At 45.4% G+C, this 25,111-nt stretch overlaps 1 protein-coding gene across 1 annotated transcript; it reads left to right on the top strand.

The window, feature by feature from the left end:
- Positions 1-4,095: 4,095 nt before the first annotated feature.
- LOC113499563 (beta-1,3-galactosyltransferase 4-like) lies at positions 4,096-5,461 on the top strand (the record flags this gene model as incomplete). The annotated part of the gene is made up of 1 exon (XM_026880077.1): positions 4,096-5,461. A coding segment is annotated over one exon (915 nt), but the record flags the coding sequence as incomplete, so codon positions are not given.
- Positions 5,462-25,111: the final 19,650 nt, after the last annotated feature.

Raw genomic sequence — 25,111 nt, 5'->3', positions numbered from 1 at the left:
ACTCGCTAAACTAGTTAGTTTATGATGATCGCCCGCTACGAAGCAGGTTTTGATTGAGTTTCAGCCCGGTTTTAGTATGTATGTTATACAATAGGTAGGATTTTACCGATCATAACATGGCGTGCTTTTGTTATTTATCGTCCATACAGGAACTCTAGTCACAACGGCCCGTCCCTCATGCTATATTTTACTTGGCAGCAAACAAACTTGTCTATTAAAAGCAACAAAAAAGTTAGTTACCATATAAGTACTGAAGAGTTTGCTTTACGATATGTCTGCAGTTGAGGATCTGGTGTCTGGTCGCGGCCTTGTGGAGTTGTGTTGTGACGCACGCGGCCCCTGTGTGTGTGTACGGGGTGAAGAACCGGCCGAGCGTGTGCGACAGTCGCGCACGCACACATGCGCGCGCCGCACCGACCACTCTGACACCGACACTACCTATACAACGGTTTACGCAGCACTAGTTTCGGGTCCAAAGGGAGTCCTTAATCACAAGTCATCATCCTGATAAATACCCGTTATAATACTCTTGTATCATTTAAGAATGAACTTAATATAAAATAATAAGATCTATAATGCTATACAAGACACCGGATGTGGATGAAGATCCATTATAAAAACATTAAATAAAAATTGGATCAGTGGGGATTGAGAAACATGCGAACCAATATGCAACACTTGCAGCCAGTGTGTCAACACAACGCATTTGTGTAAAAACTGATTATGTAATTAGCGGACTTAACAAACGAACTCGTATCCACGTCTGACACGACGTTTGCAATTCCGGTTTTTATTTTATTAAGTTGATCAAGTTTAATGTCTCTTTATTGAAACAATGAAGTGGAACTGATCGTATTTTGATTTTGCTTGCTGAAAGACGGAGTAAGTAGATCCCATATTTTTTAATGGACGCAGTCAGTCAGTCGTCTAACTTATATTTTTTTTAATCAATTTTGAAATAGAAGTCACAGCCGGTATATAAATGAAAAGGATAAAGTATTTATTCTGAAGTGGTAAAGTCGACAACTTCAGTGATGTTTGATTGTTCGAGCGGTGTGTAACGGCATCAGTTTCGTTCGATTCAATGCTATCTCGAGTATTTCGTTTACCTCGACCGTCGCCGCGGCTGCCGCCAAACAAAAAATGTGCAACGTGAGTCACGCTGACCCCTCCGCACCGCCACTGCCGCCACTCCGCCCGCGCGCCGCCAGCATACCTAGGAACTGAGTCGGTGAGGCACTGCTTCACTTCACCTATTACTTGAGTTTTCTATTTCTATATAGGTACCTAGTGTACCTACAACACAGCATCGTCTGGCTGCTAACTACTAACGTCTATAATTAAATGAGGATAGTTTTCGTAAGTCTAGTGTCTGTGTATATCAGTGTGAGGTCGGCGGCGCGCTCGACCTTGCGGGGCTGTTCACCCTGCACTATGAACTAGAGTGCGCGTGCGCATCCGCTTGCGTTGTGCGGCTTGCTGGCATAACCCAACATGCAGGCCATGTATATGTATTTTATGTATAATGTTAGGAATTTAATTTAATGTGTGGTATTCGTGGTGCTATCCCACTCACAGTTGCCATAATTTTATCTAAAAGCAGTCGAAATTAAGTGTAGTGTTAAAGCGTGTGCTCTCGGCGTATATGTAGTGCTTTGAGTAACTGTGAGTGGATTATCTCAGCCCACGGCCACATCTCGCAGGTTGCGGCCTTTACTTGGGCCGACGTGTATCGTGACGTCACGTGGGACTGCGGTTCTTGCGAACCCGGACAAAGGTCACACTCATTCAGATAGTGTTGATGTTGCCAACGTCATCGACTTTTAAGGTTGAACGTGTCAGTGGCAGGCACCGACAGTAAACTCGTGCAGGCGCGGGCGCGCATACTCACACGCGCGCACGTCGCCGCATGTTTTACATAATCGTGTAAATTGTGCGCGCACTGCGCCTGCGTACAAGTACACTCTTTATGATCACCTTACTTCTACAAATATTGAAATAATATGGTAAACTGATGTTGTATTTGTCCATGGCCTGTCATGACATACGATATTACATAGGCATGCAATAACAACGTTAACGGCCAGTTAAATTAGTTTACAATTCAAAAATCATTAGTCTTACTTATTTGAGTACGCAACGTACGCCGAATGTGACACTCCGTGAGGAGTCACTCACAGGTGTCCAGACGGTGTTACGCTAGGCTACAGGCGTAGAGAGCAGGCGACGGGCCCGTGTCGGCTGACGGTGGGCCCCGATCGCGAGTGTAAGTACAAGTGCATGCTCTGATGCTGCGCCGCTGCGTCTGATGCATGCTCTTGTAACTCTATCTCGCGACACGCCTCGCCGCCCGCGTCTGTCGTCAGTAGTGTCGGTACGGGCACAGCCCACAGGTACGGCTCAGCGGCTGAGCGGTGACGCAACGCGCGCATCTCCATCACGAGAGACCTTCACTTGAGGTTTACTTAACGAGTTCGTGATGGCGCGGCGCTGCTTACATCACGTTGACAATTAACACCGACCTCAGGCGGCCCCGCGGCCCCGCGACCCCGCGCTTTACGTGTATGTACATGTACGGTACGAGTAAGTAGTTGCGACCAGCTGCCGGCGGAGACCAGCGCACTTCAACAGTCGCCACTTCCTAGTTTGATTAGCTCGCACGCGTATTGTGCCGTGGTTAATCTTATCACCGCCTGCGAACTTACTAACCACGAGTATTTGGTCATTGCATAACGTCATACTTATCTACAATATGGACCTCTCGTAACAGAACAGCGTTTTCAATCTCGTTTCAAATATGTGTGGCATAATTCAAATGCTAGAGTATCGGCGAACTGCGTATCTCTCTGTACGTTATAATGTGTGGAGGCCACTTTTCGTTTTAATACTAAGCCTGATAAGCAACGAGCACTGCACGGATAGCCAAGTGGTTGAGGTCACTACGCCAAACCCACTGTGCGCGACGTGTCGCGGGTTCGATCCCCGCGTAGGACAAACATTTGTGTGATCCACAAATGCTTGTTCCGAGTCTGGGTGTCTTAGAACATGTGAATTGTATGTTTGTGAAACACCCCGCGACACAAGGATTAAATTCCTTAGTGAGGGAGTCTTTTTTTTATAAGAATATAAAAGCCAGCAGATTTCTATGGCTCAATGTCACAAGTACGCCCTTGTCATGTAGATATTTTTATAAGTACGGGTACCTCAGTACACACGCTATGGGTGGCTAATCGTACCCAAAAGGCAGACAGCGCACTGCGCATTCAATATAATAACGCCTTCAGGGTGCTGTCCACAGTACTACTACAGTGGTGGTAGTGTGGCTTCCACCACACTGCGTCTGGATGTTCGCGATTGCGCACTCTGACCATTATATCACGATCATGCGCAAGAAAGCGCCTGCAGTGGTACGCATGTTGAGGGGAAGTAGCAATAGCACTCTGAAGGTGTTTGCGGAAACGCTAGAAGGGTCACCCATTGTGGATGGATTTATCAAGCTGCTTGTTAGATATGGGACTTGATCAGTTTTCCTCTATTATTTGCTGTTCTTAGTTCACTTGTGCGTCTGAGTGTTACTACTAACAGTTTTTATGTTTGCAGTGATTACTTACACGCCATGGGCCGTCGATGCCTGAAAATATAAATCAGGTTATACTCTTTAATGATGTCCTCTGCCTACTTGTTATTTTATCTTTTTTATTGGACCATTAACAGTTTTCGTGATGACAATTCTCTGCTGGTCGACTAACGAACTCGTTGTAACATTGCAGGAGCTGTGTGGTGCGGCGCGGCGGTAAACTGGGCGACATGGGCCACGTGCGGCGCTCACACTGCGCGGCGCTGGCGGCGCTCGGCGCGCTGCTGCTGCTGCTACTGGCGCGCCTGCCGCCTGCCGCGCCCCCCGCGCCCCTGCCCGCGCCCCCGCACACCTCGCACCCGCACACCGCGCCCCCTCACACCAACACCAGCTCGCCGGCCGCCGTCGTCGCACCCGCCGCGCCCGCCGCCCCCGCCGCCGCACCCGCCGCGCCCGAGGCGGCGCTCGCCGCCAAGCCGGCCGCAGCAGAGTCCACCGCGGCGCCCGCGGCCGCGGCCCCGGCGGCGCCCCCCGGTCCCGCCCCGGCGGCGGCCGCGGCGCCCGCGTCCCCGGCGGCGGCGCCCACTGCGCGGCGGGACCCGCGCGTGCTGCTGACGCGCGACGTGTACGAGGCGGGCCACGAGCGGCCGCACCCCGAGCTGTGCCCGGCGCTGGGCGCGCGCCTGCGCCTGCTGGTGCTGGTGACGTCGGCGCCGGGCCACGCGGCCGCGCGCGACGCCGTGCGCCTCACGTGGGGACACTACGCGGCGCGCGCGGACGTGGCGCTCGCCTTCGTGCTGGGCGCGCCGCCCGCCGCGCTGCGCCCCGCCATCGCCGCCGAGGACGCGCTCTACGGTGACGTCATCGTCGGCCGCTCGCTCGACACCTACTCCAACCTGACGCTGAAGACGCTGTCCATGCTGGAGTGGGCGGACACGTACTGCCCGCGCGCGCCGCGCCTGCTCAAGACGGATGACGACATGTTTATCAACGTGCCGCGGCTGCTGGAGTTCGCGGCGGCACCGTCGCGCGTCAACGCCACGCGCACCATCTGGGGCAAGGTGGTGAGGCGCTCGCTGCCCAAGCGCACCACCAAGTCCAAGTACTACGTGTCGCCGCTGCAGTTCCCAGGACGCGTGTTCCCGGACTTCGCGACGGGCCCCGCCTACCTGCTGACGGCGGACTGCGTGCGGCCGCTGCTGCAGGCGGCGCCGGGCGAGCCCTACGTGCGGCTGGAGGACGTGTTCGTGACGGGCGTGTTGGCGGCGCGCCTGGGCCTGCGGCGGCTGCACGCGCCCGAGTTCTACAACAAGAAGGTGGCCGCGCACCCTTGCGCCGTGCAGCGAGGCCTGGCCATCCACATGGTGCGCTACCACGAGCAGTTCGACCTCTGGCGCAAGCTGCTGGACGGCAAGACCAAGTGCGCCAGCTAGCCGCCCCGACTTACCATACTGATATTATTTTTCTATTACGTTTTTTTTACGGAACTATATTTTTTATATTCGGTCCCCGGCGGGCCACGCTATTGCGTGCGTGCTGCGAGCCGCGTGCCATACTGAGAGACGTGATCGCTCACGGCGGACTCCCGCTTCGGTAGGTGTACTTATCGATTTGTTTTGTATATAAAGTACAAAGGGGTAGCCTGAGCAGGAAGTCGCCGCCTCGCCCGGCGCGCGGCCTGCGGGCGACCCGGGCCCCGCGCCGCGACCCCAGGCCCGCGGCCCCGGGTCCCTCGGCCCCGCGGCCCCGCCTGAGCGTCCCGCTCCGCGCGCGGGGGCGACGCCATTATGATCGATAAACCTTGAACAAGTATTTTATTCGGATTAACTGTGCGTGCAGGTTGTGCCAGATGTAAATATACTGTAGTATGTATGTACGTTGTAAGGTATTTGTTTTATTGTCCCCTCCTCCTTAATCCTTGTTGAACTAACAACAGTAGTATGGGATCCAAACAAATTTCTGACTTGGTCCTATTCTAGTAGTTATCTATCTACAGCGCGCGAGGGACAACAACATTCGCGCTGCCCGCTATAAGTAATTTCAAAATGAAAATGAAAAGTGATTGTTTTACACAGTTGTCTACCAAGTAAGCACCTTTTGAATGACAAATTACAATGGACACCATCTGGATTCACACCTTTCACCACTGTCCCTAGACTTGCCTCCAGTGAGGTATGCGATGCTTTAAAGAATATAGCGCGACTACAGTACAGAGTAGTCTACAGTAAAGGACAAGCTGTAAATAACCAAAATAAAATTGTAATAATCTAAAATAAAAAAACCCATATTGTCAAAAAGTTAATGTACCTATCATTGTATAGCATTCTGATTACTGTGACTCTGAAATACAATTCAGAATCGCAGTAGAGTTCTATTACACTACAAAATTATGTTTTCTCAAGTTCTATTTGTATGCCGTATATGTCTAGCAAAACAACAACATTAAAATTGAAATGACGCGTGACAGCTGAAACTATAAATCGAAAATATCGCAATCAATGTGGCAAAATTGGGTCACTTGTCAACTCATAGTACATTTTGTGTCAACACTGTCAACATTAGTCAACAGTGTGTATTCTACTCGTTTTTCATAGATTTTACCAACTTTTTGTGCATAAGTAACTATTTAAAATGAATAAAACTATTCGTAGTAGTGACCAGGGTCTGTCAACTTTGTTCTACGAACATTATATTGGTGGGCGAAAAGATGGAAGAGAGACAACAACAACGTAGTATAAGACATGAATGTATGCGTTTATATAATGTTGCCAACTTGTCACCGGAAAAACAATTTCGTATTCTCCATAATATCAATATTAGCTTAGCTTAGCTTATTAAATGATTTTGAAAGTAAACTGTCCCTGATAATAATTGTTGCTATAATTCTGATGCCAACCATACATAATTTATTAAAAATATAACTAATACATATTTTATTAAATTTACTCTCTCGTGTGTAATGTGCATCAACATATACAAGGTTACAGGAAAAGTCGACCTAGATCCGCTAAGGGCGTGTAGTTTGCAACGTTTCTGCTGATTTTACTATGAAATACCCTATACTAAGCTCAACGGTTTTCGAGATATTCAATTTTTTACTTTTTTTAAAAAATTACCAATTTTTTTTCAATTTAAGCACATAAATTTAAATGACATGTGTGAGTCTAATTCATCATTTTATTTATTTTTTACACATACAATAAGATGTTCTATTAGGCCGTCTCGGCCGGTTATTAAAGCAATAAACTTAAGATTAAAATTAATAAAACCTTACAGAAGGGAGAAAGAAAAGGACTGTTTTAAGGCTTTCCCGGCAATTTTATTATTTGATTTTTTTTTACCGTTTAAGCCTTCTCTGGATTGCTTCCAATAATTCAAGACTAAAATTATCCAAATCGGTAAGCCGTTCTCGAGTTTTAGCGAGACTAACGAACAGCAATTCTGGAAAATTTAAACACACAAAGCAATAACTCAACAACATTTTGGAAGATATAAACATAACAAAGCAATTTTTTTTTATGGCTATCTGCTGTTCTTTACATCAATTTCTGCCAGTGTCGTGTAGTGATAGCACGTGGGTAATTTGTAATTATTTACTGGGACAGTTTCCTTTAATATTTTGTTTCTTTTTTACCTGAAACAACACAAATATACGTTTTAGTAAATATTAATACTTATCATACAGATTACGTACAAACATATATACAGGGTGTGGCGTAAATAATGGATAACCCCGAAAGTGTCGACTGGCCAGATAGTCATCTATCATTTCCCCAACTTATATCAGATTATGCCCATGGATGACCAAATTATTGATATTTTTGATATTTTCAATAAAACTCGTACTTGCTTATACAAAATCAGCTGCCATTTCTACTATTGCTGACTATTTTTCGTTCTGTTTTTTGTATATCACTCCTACATATCTGTATCATCAGACCAGCATCAAGATTTTTTATTAAAATCTAAGATAACTTGGAAAAAAATACTTATTCTCATATTTAAAATTTTTTTTCTTAAGAATTATGGAATTTCGGGCCCATGTATCGAAAAAAAATGTTCTACCCTGTGGTAGCCCATTATCTTTAAAACTTGCCCATTTAATGCAGATTCTGAAATGGTATAATAATAACCAGTATCTTAACAAAGCACCATATTATAGTGTTTTGAATCTACATGGGTCTTAATTTTGAAAATAACGATATTAAAATTATTCTCTTGCTTCTGTTATTACTTACAAAAAACAGTAATGTCATTATCTAAAATCATGTTATGGGCGTTATGGAGGTGCAAAAACTCGATTCAGGTAATAAAAAACTCACCGCACCCAACCCAAATACCTATTTTTTAATGGACGACTACCTGGAATCCTAGTCGTATTCAATAAACAAAAGAGTTATTATTACAATGCTAGTGGACAGATTACATTTTTTTGTAAGAAAGAAAGAGACGGTCTATGATTTTATGCAAATGCGACCTTCAGTGCACTAACATTCTCGGACTTAGACGCACGCACCCGTATCTCGTTCCTCGCTGTTATTATTGTTTATTTGTGACTTACTGCTTTTCTTACTGGACTCCGTTTTGCCCGTGTATTGGACTTGTTTTTTGAGTGATCTCGACGACATTGCTGTTTCCATCTGGACTGTGATTTGCTCAGTGATTTAGACAGTTTTAACCTGTGATATTGTTACTGACGACTTGGCGCTCGGCGACAATGCCTCAACGTTACACACCGTTAGAATATGCCAATATGCACTACATTTATGGTGAATATAGAGGTAATGCTAACCAAGCAGCTGCACTTTATCGGGAGAGATATCCAAACAATCGCCACCCCGATTACAGAGTTTTTATTCGAGTACACAATGCATACTCTGAAGGCAGAATACCTGGCAGCGGTGTGGGCGGTGCGAGTGAAGGAAGACCGCGTATCAGCAACGATGAAGCAGTTTTGAACATAGTGAACGAAGATCCCAGCATATCAGTTCGTGTGTTATCTCGTCGTGCTGGCATGTCAACCAGGACGGTACATCGCATATTAAAACGGCTCGAATTATACCCGTACCATTTTCATGTGGTTTCAAAACGACGGTTGCCCCGCACATTATGCGGTAAGAGTACGGCAATATTTAAACGAGACCTATCCAGAGAGGTGGATAGGACGTCTAGGGCCAATACTATGGCCACCTAGGTCGCCAGATTTAAACCCACTCGATTTCTTTTACTGGGGCTGCTTGAAGGAGAAGATTTACAAAAAAGAAATAACTTCAATTGAACAGCTACGACAAAGCATACGTTCGGCTGCTGACGATATATCGTCAGCAAGATTTGCGAATCGATTAAAACGGTCGTTTATAAGAAGATGTAGAGCTTGCATAGCAGCTGAAGGAGCCCATTTTGAACATCTTGTGTAAATTTTTAAAATAAATGTTATTAAATATTAATGTATTTTATTGTGTCAACCAACCCATAACGATCAAATTTTAAGGAAAATTGCATTCCCTTTGAGTTTAAAATTAGTTACAGCAGTGTTAAAAAAATTAATTTAAAAATCAATTTTGTATGACAATTCTCTTTTTAGATTCGAACAGCAATAACTTGGTGCTTTGTAAAGATACTGGTGATTATTATACCATTTTAGAATCTGCATTAAATGGGCAAGTTTTAAAGATAATGGGCTACCACAGAGTAGAACATTTTTTTTCGATACAGTGGCCCGAAATTCCATAATTCTTAAGAAAAAATATTAAAAATTGAGAAAAATTATTTTTTTCCAAGTTATCTTAGATTGTATTAAAAAAATTTGATGCTGTTCTGATGATACAGATATGTAGGAGTGATATAAAAAAAACAGAACGAAAAATAGTCAGCAATAGTAGAAATGGCAGCTGATTTTGTATAAGCAAGTACGAGTTTTATTGAAAATATCAAAAATATCAATAATTTGGTCATCCATGGGCATAATCTGATATAAGTTGGGGAAATGATAGATGACTATCTGGCCAGTCGACACTTTCGGGGTTATACATTATTTACGCCACACCCTGTATAATACTACATATAAAATAATTACAATCTTATTTTGTTAATGATTATAAATTTAATAAAGGCACATATAATTTGGGGATTGGGAAAGGAGATGACGGACATTAACTGGGTGTTGAATTTTTAAGCTACTTATGACTTGATCCATATTAAAGGAATTGTTGCGGGGGCAGTTGAGGAAAATGTGGTCTAGGGAGCTCTCCTCTAGACCACATCCACAAAGGGGATTGTCACGGACTCGAATTTTGTGAAGGAAGATTGGAGTACAGCAATGACCAATGCGGATACGGCATATCACTGACGTAACCCACTTTGGGACCTTTTTGAATTTATAGAAACAAGGTTTGGAGGGGATAGAGGGTTGGATTGCTGCGAGTGCTCCGCCCTTGGTCTTACTGGTCAGAGACCAGTAAGATTGCCAGGCTTTGAAGAGGTCTAGTTTGGCCTTATGGATCAAGTCATAAGTTTCAACTCTGTAATGGGACTTGTCAGCTAAGCTACTGGAGATAGCCGCTTTAGCGGCTGTATCCAAGCACTTATTGCCTGCGATGCCCATATGGCCTGGTATCCATATAAGTATCACCTCTATATCCTTACTGGAAAGGAGATGCAAAAGGATTTTAATTTCTATAATGACTGGACTTCGGAGGTTATCTTTTAAAGAATTTTTGACGATTGCTTCCAGGGCACTTCTGGAATCGGATAAAATGACCGCTTTTGTAATATTGCTGTGCGAAGAGATGTATGAACATGCCTCTAGAATGCCAATACACTCCCCAGTGAACATTGATGTCTCTGGAGGGCATTGGAATTGGAGAAAAGTTTGATGGTTCGAAATGTAGACGGCAACCCCAGTTTTGCCATCTGGGCTAAATTTAGATGCGTCTGTAAAGAATCGAAAATGCTCCGGCCACTTATCATTTACAAACTGGGAAAAGTACTGATTCACCTGAACAGTCTCTTTATTGAGACCAATGCTGGGGATGAAATTGGGGACAAAATGTACGACGTTGTATGGGGAGGCAAAGACGGGTAATTTACAACACTGGCGAATCGGGGCAGACTCTCCGACCATACTTAACTTGTCTTTCTTCTCTTGGACTTTGTCTAAACAAGATATCCGAGGTGGATAGTCGCGGCAATAACTTGTGGTTAGAATTAAAGAAGACCTTATACATAAATTTGTCAGCAAGGTATTGCCTACGAAGGAGAAGGGGACGGTCGCCACTCTCAACCTGCAGCGCGTTAATCGGTGTAGATCTCATACAACCCAATACAATGCGGAGGGATTTGGACTGGACGATGTCTAACCTGGCCAGTGCAACTTTGCTGCACGGCTCTATCCAAAAGGTAGCATAGTCCAACAGACTCCTTATTGTGGCATTGTAAATGAGTTTTAATGTGAACGGATGAGCACGTCACCAAACGCCTGCGAGAGCACGCAACAAATTTAGCTTCTTCTTACATTTGTTAACGACATAGCCAATATGGGAGACACCAGATATTTAGAGTCCAGGATGACACCCAGGAATTTCACGCGATCCACTAAGTTAATAGGGGAGCCTTCAATTTCCAGGTGAACATCCGGAATAACTCTTTTCCGAGTAAAGATAACTGCGGAGCTCTTAGGGGCAGACAAAGTGAGACCATGAGAAACTAGCCAGTGGTTTAGGGAGTCGAGAGATACTTGCATGGACGCCGAAGCCTGGTCAATCGATGCCTTCGGCAGATAAAGACAAAGGTCGTCCGCATACTGCAAGATCCGACAGTCACTGTTGAGGGATCTATGGAGGTCAGAGGTGTATATACTGTAAAGTAGGGGGCTAAGGACTGAACCTTGAGGGAGACCTTTCCAAAGGGTTCTAGATTGGGAATCTACACCAGGGATGTGGAGCTTGACGTAGCGTTCGGAAAATAAGTTACAGATGCAGTGTCGCATCTTAGCCGGGATGCTCATCTATCGTAATTTACTAATGAGCACGGAAAGAAGAACATTGTCATATGCAGCTCAAATGTCAAGGAAGACCGCCAAAACGGACTCGTTTTTTGAAAAAGCGATACGCGTATCCGTGACAAGGACGCCAATGTCATCCATTGTGCTGACTCCTTTTCGGAAACCAAATTGTGACTCAGCTAAAAGATTGCGGTTCTCCACAAACCACTCCAATCGGTTTTTAATAAGATGTTCTAGGATTTTACCAATGACGGGTGAGAGAGCAATCGGACGGAAATGATTAATATTGTCAGGGGTTTTTCCTGGCTTTAGGATCGGGATGATTAGCTGGGTTTTAAAGCTATCTGGGATATGGGAGAGTGTGAAACAGGAGTTGATTAGGGATAGGAGGTACTGGCGACAACGATCACCAGACCTCTTGTAAAGGAATAGGAAAAGCCATCAATCCGAGGGGCCGAGTCACGGACGTGGTTGAGCACTGACTCTAACTCACGTAACGAAAATGGCAGGTCCAAGGGGTCATAGGAGATGGAGGAAGGGACGAAGGCCAAAGGACATTCCTCGTTAAGAGGAACATAGGGAGGGGCTAGTTTACAGAGGAAGGGGGTCGCGAGGTCAAGACGAATTGTGGAAGGACTTTGGGATGAACAGCCTCGGCTGTATCCCTTAAACTTTTTCCAAATGACTGAGGATTAGGATGAAGGAGACAAGGAAGCGCAGAAATTCTTCCAACCCTCGTATTGCTTCTTTTTGAAGAGGCGCCTGGATCTAGCAAGGATCCGTTTATACTCAATCAGGCCACCGTCGTAGACCCGACGTATCTGGACTCGGCTTCCCTCCGGGCTTTAACCATTTCTGAACACTCACGGTCCCACCAAGGCGGAGATGAAAGCTTCCCAGAAGCCGAGTTCTTAAGCGGGATGCTACGTTCAGCGGCCAACGAGATAACACCAGAAAATTGTTCTAGGCGTCGAGATTGTCTGGAGTAACTTCCGGCATAGAAAGGACTAGGGAATCAAGGAATCGGGAATACAAGTCCCAGTTAGCACCTGGAAGCTTGAATCTTAGAAGGGGAGGATTGTCTCGACTGGGTAGTGATCTATTAATAAGGGTGGTGCGGATGGGGTAGTGATCACTACCATGGGTGTGGTTAATACGGAGCCAATCCAATTGACCCGTCAGGCTGGTCGAGCAGATAGTGAGGTCCACGCAACTTCTATTTTGGCCAGGTCTGGGAAGGCGGGTTTCCAACCCACCGTTGACGACACAGAGCCCGACCTCATCGATTAAATCGACAAGGTCCAACCCCGGGCCATCACAGTAGTCGGATCCCCAGAGGAGGTGGTGACAGTTAAAATCACCCAGGATTATGGTAGGGGTTTGGACGGAACAAATATTTTTAATAAATTGGAAACATATGGGATTACGGGAGGGGATATATTTAGAAATAAAGTTAATGCCGAGTAGGTTTACACCCACAACACTAACTTCATCGCCATGGGGAGGAAGTGAAAGCGAGGAGAAGGAGAGGGAATTATTCACAAGTATAGCGGCTCCGCCATAACCATCAGGACGGTCATCACGGAGCACGCTATACCTGGGGATATTAAAATGGAGACGTGGGTTTAGCCACGTCTCTGCAATTGCAAAGATTGCAGGATTATACAAGTTTATTAGGTGAGTGACCTCATGTCTTTTCGGGAGGACACCCCTGGCGTTCCACTGGAGGAGATGGAATATGACGGCGGGAGAAGAGGTTTACAATGTTTTTGGCAACGTGGTCTGGTAAGGGATAGTGGTGGGTCGTTAACGATTTTTGGGTTAACGCAACGAAGCCGTTAATTTTATCCTGTTAACCTGTTAAAAAAGCCGTTAACGTTATTAACAGGTTCTCATTAATGTAGCAGATTTGTACCAACGCAGCAGTTAATGGACGAAACTTTGTTCAAATTGAAAAAGGAGTTGATGTTACGTCGCGTACTGCTAAAACTATAACAACGTTTTCGTGTTTTTAAGTTAGCTTGTTTAAGTGACGAGTAAATTTTAAATAATGATTTAAGTCGTCATTTAAATGAAATAAACTTCCCTTCATACTTTTTCCAGGCTTAGGACTGGCTGGCGTAGTGGCGAAAAAAGATATAACATTACCAGGCGTATTTAAAAGTTTAATTCATTTTATGTACAGAATCATTTTATTTTTTTATATACATAATCATCTTAGTTATTTATATTGTTTTATTTCTTGCAATACTTTTTTAACTTTTTTTTTATCATTTTGTGCTATTTTTTATCATGTTTTGTTATTTTTTTTTTCATTTTTTGTATTTTTTTTATAATTTTTTGTTATTTTTTTTTAATATTTACACAATCTTAATTTTATTTAAACCTATTAGGGTTCATATTCACATTTAAATACATCAATTTTTCGACTTTACTAGTCGTCAATCGTGTCCGGCGCTGATTTATAATAAGTCCAGTTTTTGAGAACATTCGCTCGCATGGTACTGACGTCGCGACGATGTTGCAGTGTTTAATAAATAGTTCTACTAAATTTGGGTACACGTATTTATGGTTTTTCCACCACTCCAAGGGGCAGTTCCATGCACCTGTAATGTTTTTCCTCGGAAGTAATTCGTCCGACAAAAACATATCTACTTCCTTAATAGCCGCAGAGACTGGTGTACCTTGGCTCTGACCTTGGCTTACTATCGAATCGAATATCTCCCAAGGACTTAATTCATCTCTCTCACTAGTATTGGATTCCGGAACGGTTTGTGCAGTATAATTATCTTTTTTGGAAATAATTCCTGCCACTAGGTTTCTAACTTTCTCCTTCGTTCTAACGGCTTCATTCCGATCGGAAAAAGCTTGAATTTTAAATCGGGGGTCCATAAATGTGGCTATTGACAAAGTTCCACTTTGTTCAATATTCTTGAACCTTTCGGTTAGGCCTGATTTCAATAATAGGGCTACATCAGACACTAGGCTTGACAAATCAGGTTTTGCCAATATTTTATTACAGGATTCAATAAGACATCGCGTCATAACAATGACATAGCTTCCTGTTAGATAGTTTTGTGCGCTCATCATGCTTGTTACTTCTTCAAACGGTCGTAAAATCTGACAAAGCTGTGACAAGGTAGACCATTCATCATTGGTGATTACTGGCAGGTTTTTATTAACTAACGCTAGCGTCGAACGTACAGCCTCTTGCAATTCTATAAATCTTCGTACCATATAAAAAGTTGAATTCCACCTTGTTTCCACATCTTGTATTAAATGCTTTGGTGTTTGTTGTTGTTGCACTTGATACTTTGAAAGTCTCTCTGAAGAAACAGTACTTCTTTTGTAGTGTGCAACAATTGTCTTAACCTTTTCAATAAGGCCCTTTACCAATACTAGCGCATCATTAACTATTAAATTAAGGGTATGTGCGAAACAACCAAAGTGCTTCCACCCTAAGCCCTCTTTTATTGCTTTGACAACATTTGTCGCATTGTCACTGACCGCGAAATTTATTTTGTCTTTAAGTCCCCAATTATCAATTAATGCACTTATTTCATCGGCAATATTCGTAGCAGTGTGGTTACCAGAAAAATGGCAGCATCCCAATAATACCGTTTTAAATTCTAGGTCTTTTGTAATGTAGTGACCTGTCACAGCAATGTAGCTTTCCGTTACTCGTGACGTCCATAAATCTGTAGTTATACACATAGTCTGTACTTCTTCAGCAACTTGTTTTTTAATAATATGCTCCGTCTGCGTGTAAGCCTCTTGCAACAAAGAATTAGATAAAGTTTTTCGAGTCGGCAATTTATATCCTGGTATCCATTGAGAGTATTTTATAAAAGAGCGTTCTTCTACCAAAGAAAAGGGATGAAATCCATCAATACATAGATCCAGTAAGTCGCGATCAATTTTTTTTTTCTGTTCCAAGCTTATTTTTTTATGAACATATGAGTCCAAAGCCCTTTGTCGCTTTGCAGCTGGTGGTGAATGAGATTGGCTGGATCTAATACTTGGCAAGGCCAAACTAGTACTTGGCTGGTTGGAACATGTTGCAGGCTCACCTTCATTTTCGACAGCGCTTGTTGATTCCGACACTCCTTTTTCCTCGGATACAAGAGACGTAAAAGTAGAAATATGTTTTCTTTTTAAATGACTTCTTAAATTTGAAATCGTTGTCTTATAACTTATTTTTTCCCTACAAATATTACATAAAGCTTTCCCACTCTCACTGTCCTTTTCATAATGACGCCACAATATACTTGTATTTTTACGTGCCGCTGCTGACATTTTGCAAATTAATTAGAATTATTTTACCTTTTAAAACAATTATTTATTTTTGTACACTTAACAATACAAAAACTATATACCTAACAACGTCAAAATAAAAACCATTAATTAACTACAAAACGAAATCTACACTTTCACGAAAGAAATAAAAAAGTGTTGAACTTCAACCTGTCACTCAAACAAACTAATTGATTGTAATGTTTACAAGCAAAAACCTGTTCCTTCCGGCGGCGCGGCAGCGCGGCGCCGGCGGCGCGAGCCGGAGCAAGCGAACTTAGAAACATAAATCTCTCTCACTCTCGCTCGTACAATTTTAAGCTAGCGCCGTCTCGCTCGCTCGCATAGGTATTAGTCGCACTCGCGTCCACTCGGCTAGGCTAGCTGGTTTTGCTTTTGCAGCTTCAAAATAATAATATAAAAATAATATTTTTTCCAAAATAGTTGAATGAATTAGTTAATAGATTTAACGGGTTTTGCGGTAAATAAAAAGCAGTTAATTCGTAAACATTAGATTAACAGTTTAAAAAAGCCGTTCGTTGAATTAACGCCCACCCCTAGTAAGGGATAGGAAAAAAGAATAGTTGTGAGCAACATCACTATCTGCTGGACAGCAGAAACGTTTTCGGAAGGAGTAAGGTTGTTAGAAAGTCCACAACCGTGGGCGGGTTTCGGAAGGGTAAAACTATTTAGGATGTTTTGATGAGCCTGGCGGTCGTAGCCCGGGGAAAGAGGGGCATGGGATTTCGGCGGAAGGAATACAGTTTTTCTGTACGATGTGGTGGTAGGTTGGCGAGGGTGGAAAGAACGAGCTGGTTGGCGAGGGTGGAAAGAACGAGCTGCTTGGGATGGGTGGAGAGTGTGTGGGGAGGAGGGAGCTGATGCTACCACATCAGCAAAGGACTTTCGGGCTTGGGGGGATAACTTTGCTGCCTCAGAGTAGGACAGATTTTTTTGGAGACATGCAGGATTTTATGTTCCTTTGCCTTTGGTGCTCTGGACATTGCCGGCTGGTGGCCAGATGGGACCCTTCGCAAAATATGAAAATAGGCTCATCCGATGTACACCCATCACCAAAGTGATCTCCACCTCAGCGGAAATACCGTGGCTTAGACCTACATTGGGTCTTGGTGTGCCCAAACCTACAACGTCCAAAGCATTGAATGGTGGGATAGTTGTATAGCTCTACAAGGAGGGAGGGAGGGACCACTGAAGAAGTGGGCAGCCATTCTTATTTGCCGTCATTGGTAACTTTCCTATTCAGCCGTCTAATTTTTAAAATCTGACCACTTCCTGAAGGCGATCTTAAATTGTCTGAGCATTCTAAGTCAGACCAGTCTGCTGGAACACCTTTTACTACACCCATACGTGTTATATTAAAAGTAGGGATCAGCATGGAGTATCCTTTGTCCTTCAAGAAAGAGTTTTCCAGGAAGGCATTGGCGTCCTTGGGGGCTTAGAACTCTAGTGAGATACGGTTTCTACCTATCTTTTTAATTCCATCTTCAGTAATGTTTTTAACCTTGTTTTTCAACAGCAACTGTCCAAACCTCACTGGATGCATGGTCGAACTCGCCTTAGGGTCCACGTCTGCATACGACACGAATACAATAAATGGGGCAACGTCAGTGTCTGTGTATTTAGACCTAGCTATAAGTGATGGTGCAGAGATCCTGTCGCGTTTTGACGAAGGCGTTATGGTGTCATCGTTACTCTGGTCCTTTTCTTTATCGTCTATCGGTCTTTTGCGCTTCAGTAGAGAAGTTTGGGACTCCATAGCCTCAAAAGACGCCAGAGGAGCTGTTACCACGGGAGTATATTCAAACAATTCTCGTGATTGGGGATTGGGGTCGGGTTGGGGATTGGTTTCATGTAGGGGGTGATCATTGGGATCTGGCGGATCCCATTGAGACCGGTCGTCAGCGTCCACGATCGCGCGGCGGCTGCCGCATAAAACAAGGTAGTACTGTGTACTTACCAGTAAATTTGACGCTCACAAAGACAAAACAAAAATTAGTAAAACACACCCAAAATAAAAACGGAAAAACGAAATTCTACTGCCCAAAAGCTTAGAAGAAGGAACTCTACATGTGTTAATCAACAAACACAAACCGGAAGTCAAGCAATAATTATTATCGCTGATAAAATGAAATGACATCTGATGACATAAAATTTGTTTGACAGAACTAACGTCAAATTGGCTATTGTGAATTATATTGTTTGTATATGGGAGTATAGAAAGATGTTGATTTTACACTTTTACAAGTTTTTTTTTTAAAAATTCCTCTACGTTAAAAACCTTCTCTGGACTTCAACGAATAATTCAAGACCAAAATTAGCCAAATCGGTAAAGGCATTGAGTTATAGTTACATCGAAAAGTGGCATTGATATATATATATTATGTATAGATCTGGAGCGAAATCATAGCGCGATCAACATTTCTACTGAATTATTGTCACGAGTTGTTGCGGCGCTCGATAGATGGCGTTGGCGTGGATTTAGATCGCGCTATGGTTCCGTTACATGCATTTGTTTAGGTAGGATTTTATTTATTTTATTTGGTGTGAGCAGCGCACCTATCGGAGTTACGTGAAACTAATTATATTTAATAAACGGATAGTGACGTAATCTCAGTGGTGTTATTTATATCCCTCGGAAGTTGACCTCGGGTTGTACATGGTCCTTCGAGCCGGATAGAAACCAGAAGTGAGGACAGGTTTTTAAAAAGAAAGCACGGTTACGTCACAAACAATTTAACCAAATCTTTACAAAGATAACTTAAAGTTAATACATCAAACTCTAATTACTGCAAAGGAATATGAATGGCAATTATCGAAATAACAACGAAGGTCACGGAGATGTTCCAGCGCGCCCGCAGCGCTGCGCTCACGCTGATCTCGCTAGGTTTGAGAATGGTACTCGTAGTATTGTATAGGTACATATTTAGCTTCAGGATGGACTTATACGAAAAAAACGCTGCTCTTAGTAATACTATTAAAAAGTAAAAGGATTTTTAACAACAAAAAAGAAAAAAAGAAGCCAAGGAAAACGTTGCCATTATTTTGTATAATTCAACCAAAATTACAAAGTGAAATTATGGTCAAGAAAACATTACTACATTAAACACGGCGATTTTTTTGTCGTCTTAAAAAAGCAGCCCAGTTCATGGATCCGACATAAAATACCCCTAGGCGCGATTTTTTTTTATCATCAACTAAGATAATAGGTACGAAGTTTTTAGTGTTTCATTTACATTGCCTTTTTTTTTTTTTTTTTCGTGAAAACGGCTTAATAATGACTTTCGTTATGAAAATATTAATGAAATTTGTAGGAAAAATGATTTTATGACACATAAAATTAAAAAACCGCGAAAAAAAAAAAAAAAAATGCAATTTTCATGAAAAGACCGATGAAAAATTCCAACGCCTGGGGTTCTGGAATCATATCCTGAACCCCTGGTCCACGGATTTGGTACGATGTCCCTTACACCCTGTATGTATACAAGCGAAATCTAGGTTTGAAAGATCATTAATCTTACCTTCAAGGTCATTGAATTTCAGGTTCTTGAATGTTTCTCTGTCCTTTGATACGTTAGACCTTGACAAGTTGTTAGACCCCAAGGTCAAGGTCATTGTCATCAAGGCAAAGCTTCTCAAGGTCAAGATCTCAAGGCAAATATTATTATTGTCTTCAAGGTCAAGGTCATTGAATAAAAGGTCAAGGTCAAGGTTATCGACATCAAGGTCAAGGTCATTAACTAATGGTCATTAACTTTTTTTTTTTTTTTTTTTTATTATTAATATTTGACTACACTTGGACTGCCGACACAGTGGCACACAAGGTCACGCTCACCCAGGTCCTTTCCCCCCCCCCCAAGCTCGCTCGAAGGTATATCCCTTCCCCCCCCCCCCCCCCGCTCACACATACAGTCAGGTCACGCTTGGCAACATCATTCAAAGGTAGTGCTTGAGGACACTCTAGGTAAGTAGGTAAGTAATTCAAGTAGGGCGACCTTAAGACAGGTAGCGCTAAGTGAGGTCATCCCACGTTAAGTCATGTTACTTAAGGTCATGCTACGCAAGGTTAAAAAAAATCAAAAAAAATCAAAAAATCAAAATTCATTTATTCAAATTAGGCTACTAAGTAGCACTTTTTGAAGGTCAGCATCATTTACATTGGACAGCACCCAGTTTCGCCCACCCTTCACCGCTTCCTAAGTGCTTTTGCTGTGAGAGAAGAAACGGCGCAACAAACTCCCCAGCAGCACGCTGTCTTTCCAATTACAAAATTATTAGATATTATTATTATACAAAACAATAACAAATAAGTGTGTAGGTGCCGTGCCAAACAAACAAAAATTTGAGGTCGCTGTATCTAAGCCTATACGAAATTAAACTGTAAGTACAAAGGCCAAGGTCAGCAGACCGACCAGCCACCGCAAGCAGCACCCGTTCACGAGTATGACGCAAGGGTCAGCCATCACCTCCCTCGCCATATTTGAGGGAAGGAGGTGACCCGACCCAAGACGCCACCGCAGGCAGTGACGACTAAGGGAGCATGACGTATCTGCTGCCGGCTAATAAAATAAAACTTAAAGAAAGAAATACCCCAAACGTTGATTTACCCGGCACAGCCCCGAACACGGAGGCGGCATAAATTGCTACGTCATTCAATTTTATAATTAATAAATTATACATGTCAAAATTTATAAAAAATAATATATACGTGTATGCGTATAATTATACCAAAAATAAAACTAAATAGGTAACACAATGTTACACACATACATAGAGTATGTCTATCAAATTACACAAATACGCGTCAAACATTAATCCACACTAAACCGTCCTGTGCAAATCACGGCGACCAACTATTTTTATCATTTAAATAATCATTGATTGTATAATAAGCCTTCTTGCACAGCTTATCTTTAACCGTTGTTTTAAATGAGTTAAAAGGTAATTCCAATAAAGTGAGAGGCAGTTTATTGTAGAGGCGAACACTAAGTCCCACAAATGAATTGTGTACCCTGTGTAACCGGTGCGATGTACCAATTAACTTATGTTTATTCCGTGTATTTATACTATGTATATCACTATTTTTGGTGTATAAGTGAAGGTTTTTCCGTATCAATAGTATATTATCTAAAATAAATTGGGATGCTACCGTTAAAATGCCTATCTCTTTAAACCGCTCCCTAAGAGAAACTCTAGAGCCTAGTTGGTAAATGGATCTGACAGCTCGCTTTTGTAAGACGAATATCGATTCGATATCTGCTGCCTTACCCCACAAAAGTATGCCATAGGACATAACGCTGTGGAAATAGCTAAAATAAACAAGACGAGCTGTGTCCACGTCAGTAATCTGCCTAACTTTTCTAACCGCATAAGCCGCAGAGCTGAGTTTATTCGCTAGGTATGCAATATGCGCCATCCATTTTAATTTTGCATCAACTGTAACACCGAGAAAAACCGTTGATTCTACAGTCTCTAGCACTTCATTATTTATAACAATATTTGGCCCAAGATTCTTAACATTAGGCATCGCGAATTTAATACATTTGGTTTTTTTTTTTTTTTTTTTTTTTTTTTTTTTTTTTTTTTTTTTTTTTGGCTTTCAAAACTAAATTATTAACTGAAAACCAATGTGTGACCCGAGTAAGAGCACTATTTACTTCATTAAAGTCATTTCTGTTTCTGTTAACTTTAAATATTAAGGAAGTATCATCTGCAAAGAGCACAACGTCGCACATGCCTTTTAAAAAGAATGGTAAGTCATTAATATATACTAAAAATAAAAATGGGCCGAGTATTGAACCCTGGGGTACTCCTAGTTTGACAGGTAGTCCGGTAGACTTACTACCATTTACATCTACACATTGGACCCTATCACTCAAATAGGAATTAATTAAATCCAGTGATCTATATAAACTTCGGATAACACAGGTTAAATTGGGTTATTTTAGGTTAGGTTAGGTTAGGTTAGGTTGGGGTGCAGGGCAGAAAACCTCCTCGTGTGCCTGGCGGCTGCTGGTCCCTTACGGATACGTCCGGGGGGAAGAGCAGTCGTTGGGCCGGTGCACCCTGGGCACGCATAACAATCGTCTCGCGACTTGGGGCAATGGTTGTGCGTGGCGAATTTCTGCCAGTCCGGCCAGTGTCAACTGCTGGCCGGACGCGCTCGCTCTCACCCTCCTCAAGCGAGGAGTGGTTTGATGAGCTGGAGCGGGACGACTTCGGCCATTGTTTGTTGGCCGAAGTTCGGAAGGAGGGCGGGTCCAGTGAGCGTCAACTGCTTGCTGGACTCCGCAGCCCGCCGGCGTCCTGGACTCATTCCGGGTAGCGGCGGCGGGCGGGGAAGTCTTCCCACGGCTTGTGGGATAGACTGGCGGAGGTCGGTTTTGTCCCGGCCTTCGCGTGGTGGGCGTTCGCTGGCGTCTCGGACGTACTCCGAGTAGCGGCAGAGGGCGCGGTGTAGGGCGAGTCCAGTGAGTGTTCACAGCTTGCTGGATGTCGCAGCCCGTCGGCGTCCTGGACTTATTCCGGGTAGCGGCGGCGGGCGGGGAGTCGGAGATGGGCGACGGGTCCGGTGTGCACTTACACTGCCTCCGGACGCGGTCTTGTGAAGACCACCGTCGGCCAGACCGTAAACCTGCAGCGAGGTCAGGGGTGGACTTACGCAGGAACGGGGGTCTTACCTTAACCGGTCGGACCGCGAGGACGGAAAACCTCTATAAAAAACCCCCAATCCCAAGCTATTGGACAACGCGGCGAGGGGATGAATGGCTGGTGGGAAACCAGTCCCTAGCGTTGACCCCCGACGGGGCACATGTCGCACCTCGGAGGGTTACTTTTAGACCTTCCCCGGCTACAGGGGGCACTGGCCGGGGACGACGACCCAATCCCCCATACTCGTGGGATCATATATGGATTCATTTAAAAAACCCAATCAAGAAGGAAAGGAGGTCGAAGGAAGGAGAGAGACTCGGTCTACTAGTAGACCGAGTCTGGCTGAAGATTTGGTGGCGAGGTCGCCTCGGGTGGTGCTCGAGCGCATCGCCTCGCCCCAAGAGAAGGAGCTGTCGTGTCACTCACGCGACAGCTCAGTAGGAAGGTCGACCGAAAGCGTCCCAGGCGGGATGCTTCGGAGGACAGGATGTCCGTGGGGGCGTACGCCGCTTCGGACTGTGAAAGCGAGGTGTCCATAGCCTCGTCGACACGGTCCCGCGGTGGCGTCACCCACGGGCGATATGTCGGGCTGCACCGACAACGAGAGGAGTATCGGAGGCTCGCCGCGGAATCGGCACAGTCGTCCGATACTCTGGACGAGAAGGCGGAAGAGGAGAGGCGGAGGAGGGACGCCAGAGCGGAAGTCCGGGACCTCATTAGTTCCGGACTAAAGCCAATGGACCCTTCTTCTGCCAAAGAAGCCATTGATGGCAGCCTTATGGCAATCCTGGAGGTAGCACGTACCTCCAAAAATATAAAGGGTTGCCTAATCAAAAGGCTAAAGGATGCGGTGGAGGAAATTCAGGGCGGTGTCCGCGCCCTGACAAAGTCCACCGGAACGGAGGGGCTGCTGGCGGAAAACGCCAGGCTGAGCCGGGAGCTCGAGGAGCTGCGGGGCAAGATTCAGTCCGTCGAAAAACGGACGGCCCCAGCAGCCCTCGACTTCGAGGCCATGCAGCGCGCCATCATGGTGTCCGTGGGGACCATGATGGACGCCAAACTGGCGGGGCTAAGCAGCAGGCTCCCGCCAGAACCGATTCTACGTCCGCCTCTAGCGGCGGACGGGAGGCGCGCGGAAGCGGAGGCGACGGGCCGTGGTCCCAAACCCGCCTATAGCCATGTGCTTAGGGCGGCCCCGGCCCCGAAGCCGGCGCCAAAGACGGCGTCAAAGGCGGCGCCGAAGCCGGCGCCGAGACCGGTGCCCCGACTGGCGCCGAAGACGGCGCCGGAGCCGGCGCCGACTCCGGTGCCGAAGCCGGCGCCGAGACTGGTGCCGAAGCCGACCCCAACGCCGGATCCAAAACCGGCGAAGGGGAAGGCTAAGACGGTTGTGCAGCCGGCGCCGGCTCTGGTACCGGCGCCGGAAGAGGCGCCGGTTGCGAGCACATCCGAGGCCGTGGACGAAGGGTGGACCACGGTCTCAAGAAGAAGAAAGGGCCGAAGCCGAAGGCGCCGGAGCGCCCCAAGGCACAGCCTGCGAAGAAGGGGAAAGCGCCTCCACAAAAGAAGAAGGGGGGGCCGAAGGCTGTTTCTGGCAAGCAGCGGCGCAAGCGTGCGCAGCGCCAGAGACGCCTCGCCCGCACCGCCGCTGTGGTGCTGACGATAACCCCAGAGGCGGAAAAGGAAGGCCTCACCTACGCCACGGTGCTCACCAAGGCGAGGGCTGGGGTCGACCTAAACGCGATGGGGGTCGACATGGCGGCGGACCCCATCAGAATAAGGAAGGCGCAGACCGGGGCTCGGGTGCTACAGCTCCCGAAAAATGTCGGTCAGGAGGCGGCTGACGAGATGGCCAAAAACTTGAGGCCATCTACGGCGGTGACGTCAGGGTCACCAGACCCGTCAGGTGTGCGGAGCTCCGGGTGTCAAACCTGGATGACTCCGTCACCAAGGACGAGGTTCGTGACGTCGCCGCGCGTCAAAGTCAGTGCGCGCCTGACCGAATAAAGGTGGGAGACCTGAGGCCAAGCCCCGGTCAAAAGTTTAGCACGGTGCTAAAATGCCCACTGGAGGCGGTACCGAGGCTCGTAACCACCAGGACGCAGAAGTTCTGGTGGGATGGAGCTCGGCGACGGTCGTGCAGCTGGAGGCACGACCACTGAAGTGCTACCGCTGCCTAGCACTCGGCCACACAAGGCCGGTGTGCATGTGCCCCGCGGACCGCAGCGGTTTATGTTACCGCTGCGCGATGCCCGGGCACAAGGCAGCGGTGTGCAAGAGCCTGCCAGGTGCGCGATATGCGCCGAGCTCGTCGCGGTGCCGCCCACCAAATGGGCAGCCGGGGATGTGCTCCCCCGGCATTATAAGGAAACAAATGGCCGCATTGGGGAAAGTGCCCATGCGGCCACATCATCACGGGCGCAACCCTGTGAGGAGGAACGGATGGACGACCAGTAATGGATAACGTCCGTCCACACTTCCTCCTCCAGGGGAACCTGAACCACTGCGCCGGCGCACAGGATCTTTTCCTTCAGTCGCTGGCGCAGTGGGGCATCGATATTGCAGTGCGG

Source organism: Trichoplusia ni, chromosome 12 (assembly GCF_003590095.1).
Source record: "Trichoplusia ni isolate ovarian cell line Hi5 chromosome 12, tn1, whole genome shotgun sequence".
NCBI classification, from domain to species: Eukaryota; Metazoa; Arthropoda; class Insecta; order Lepidoptera; family Noctuidae; genus Trichoplusia; species Trichoplusia ni.
This window is presented reverse-complemented; position numbering and strand designations above follow the sequence as displayed.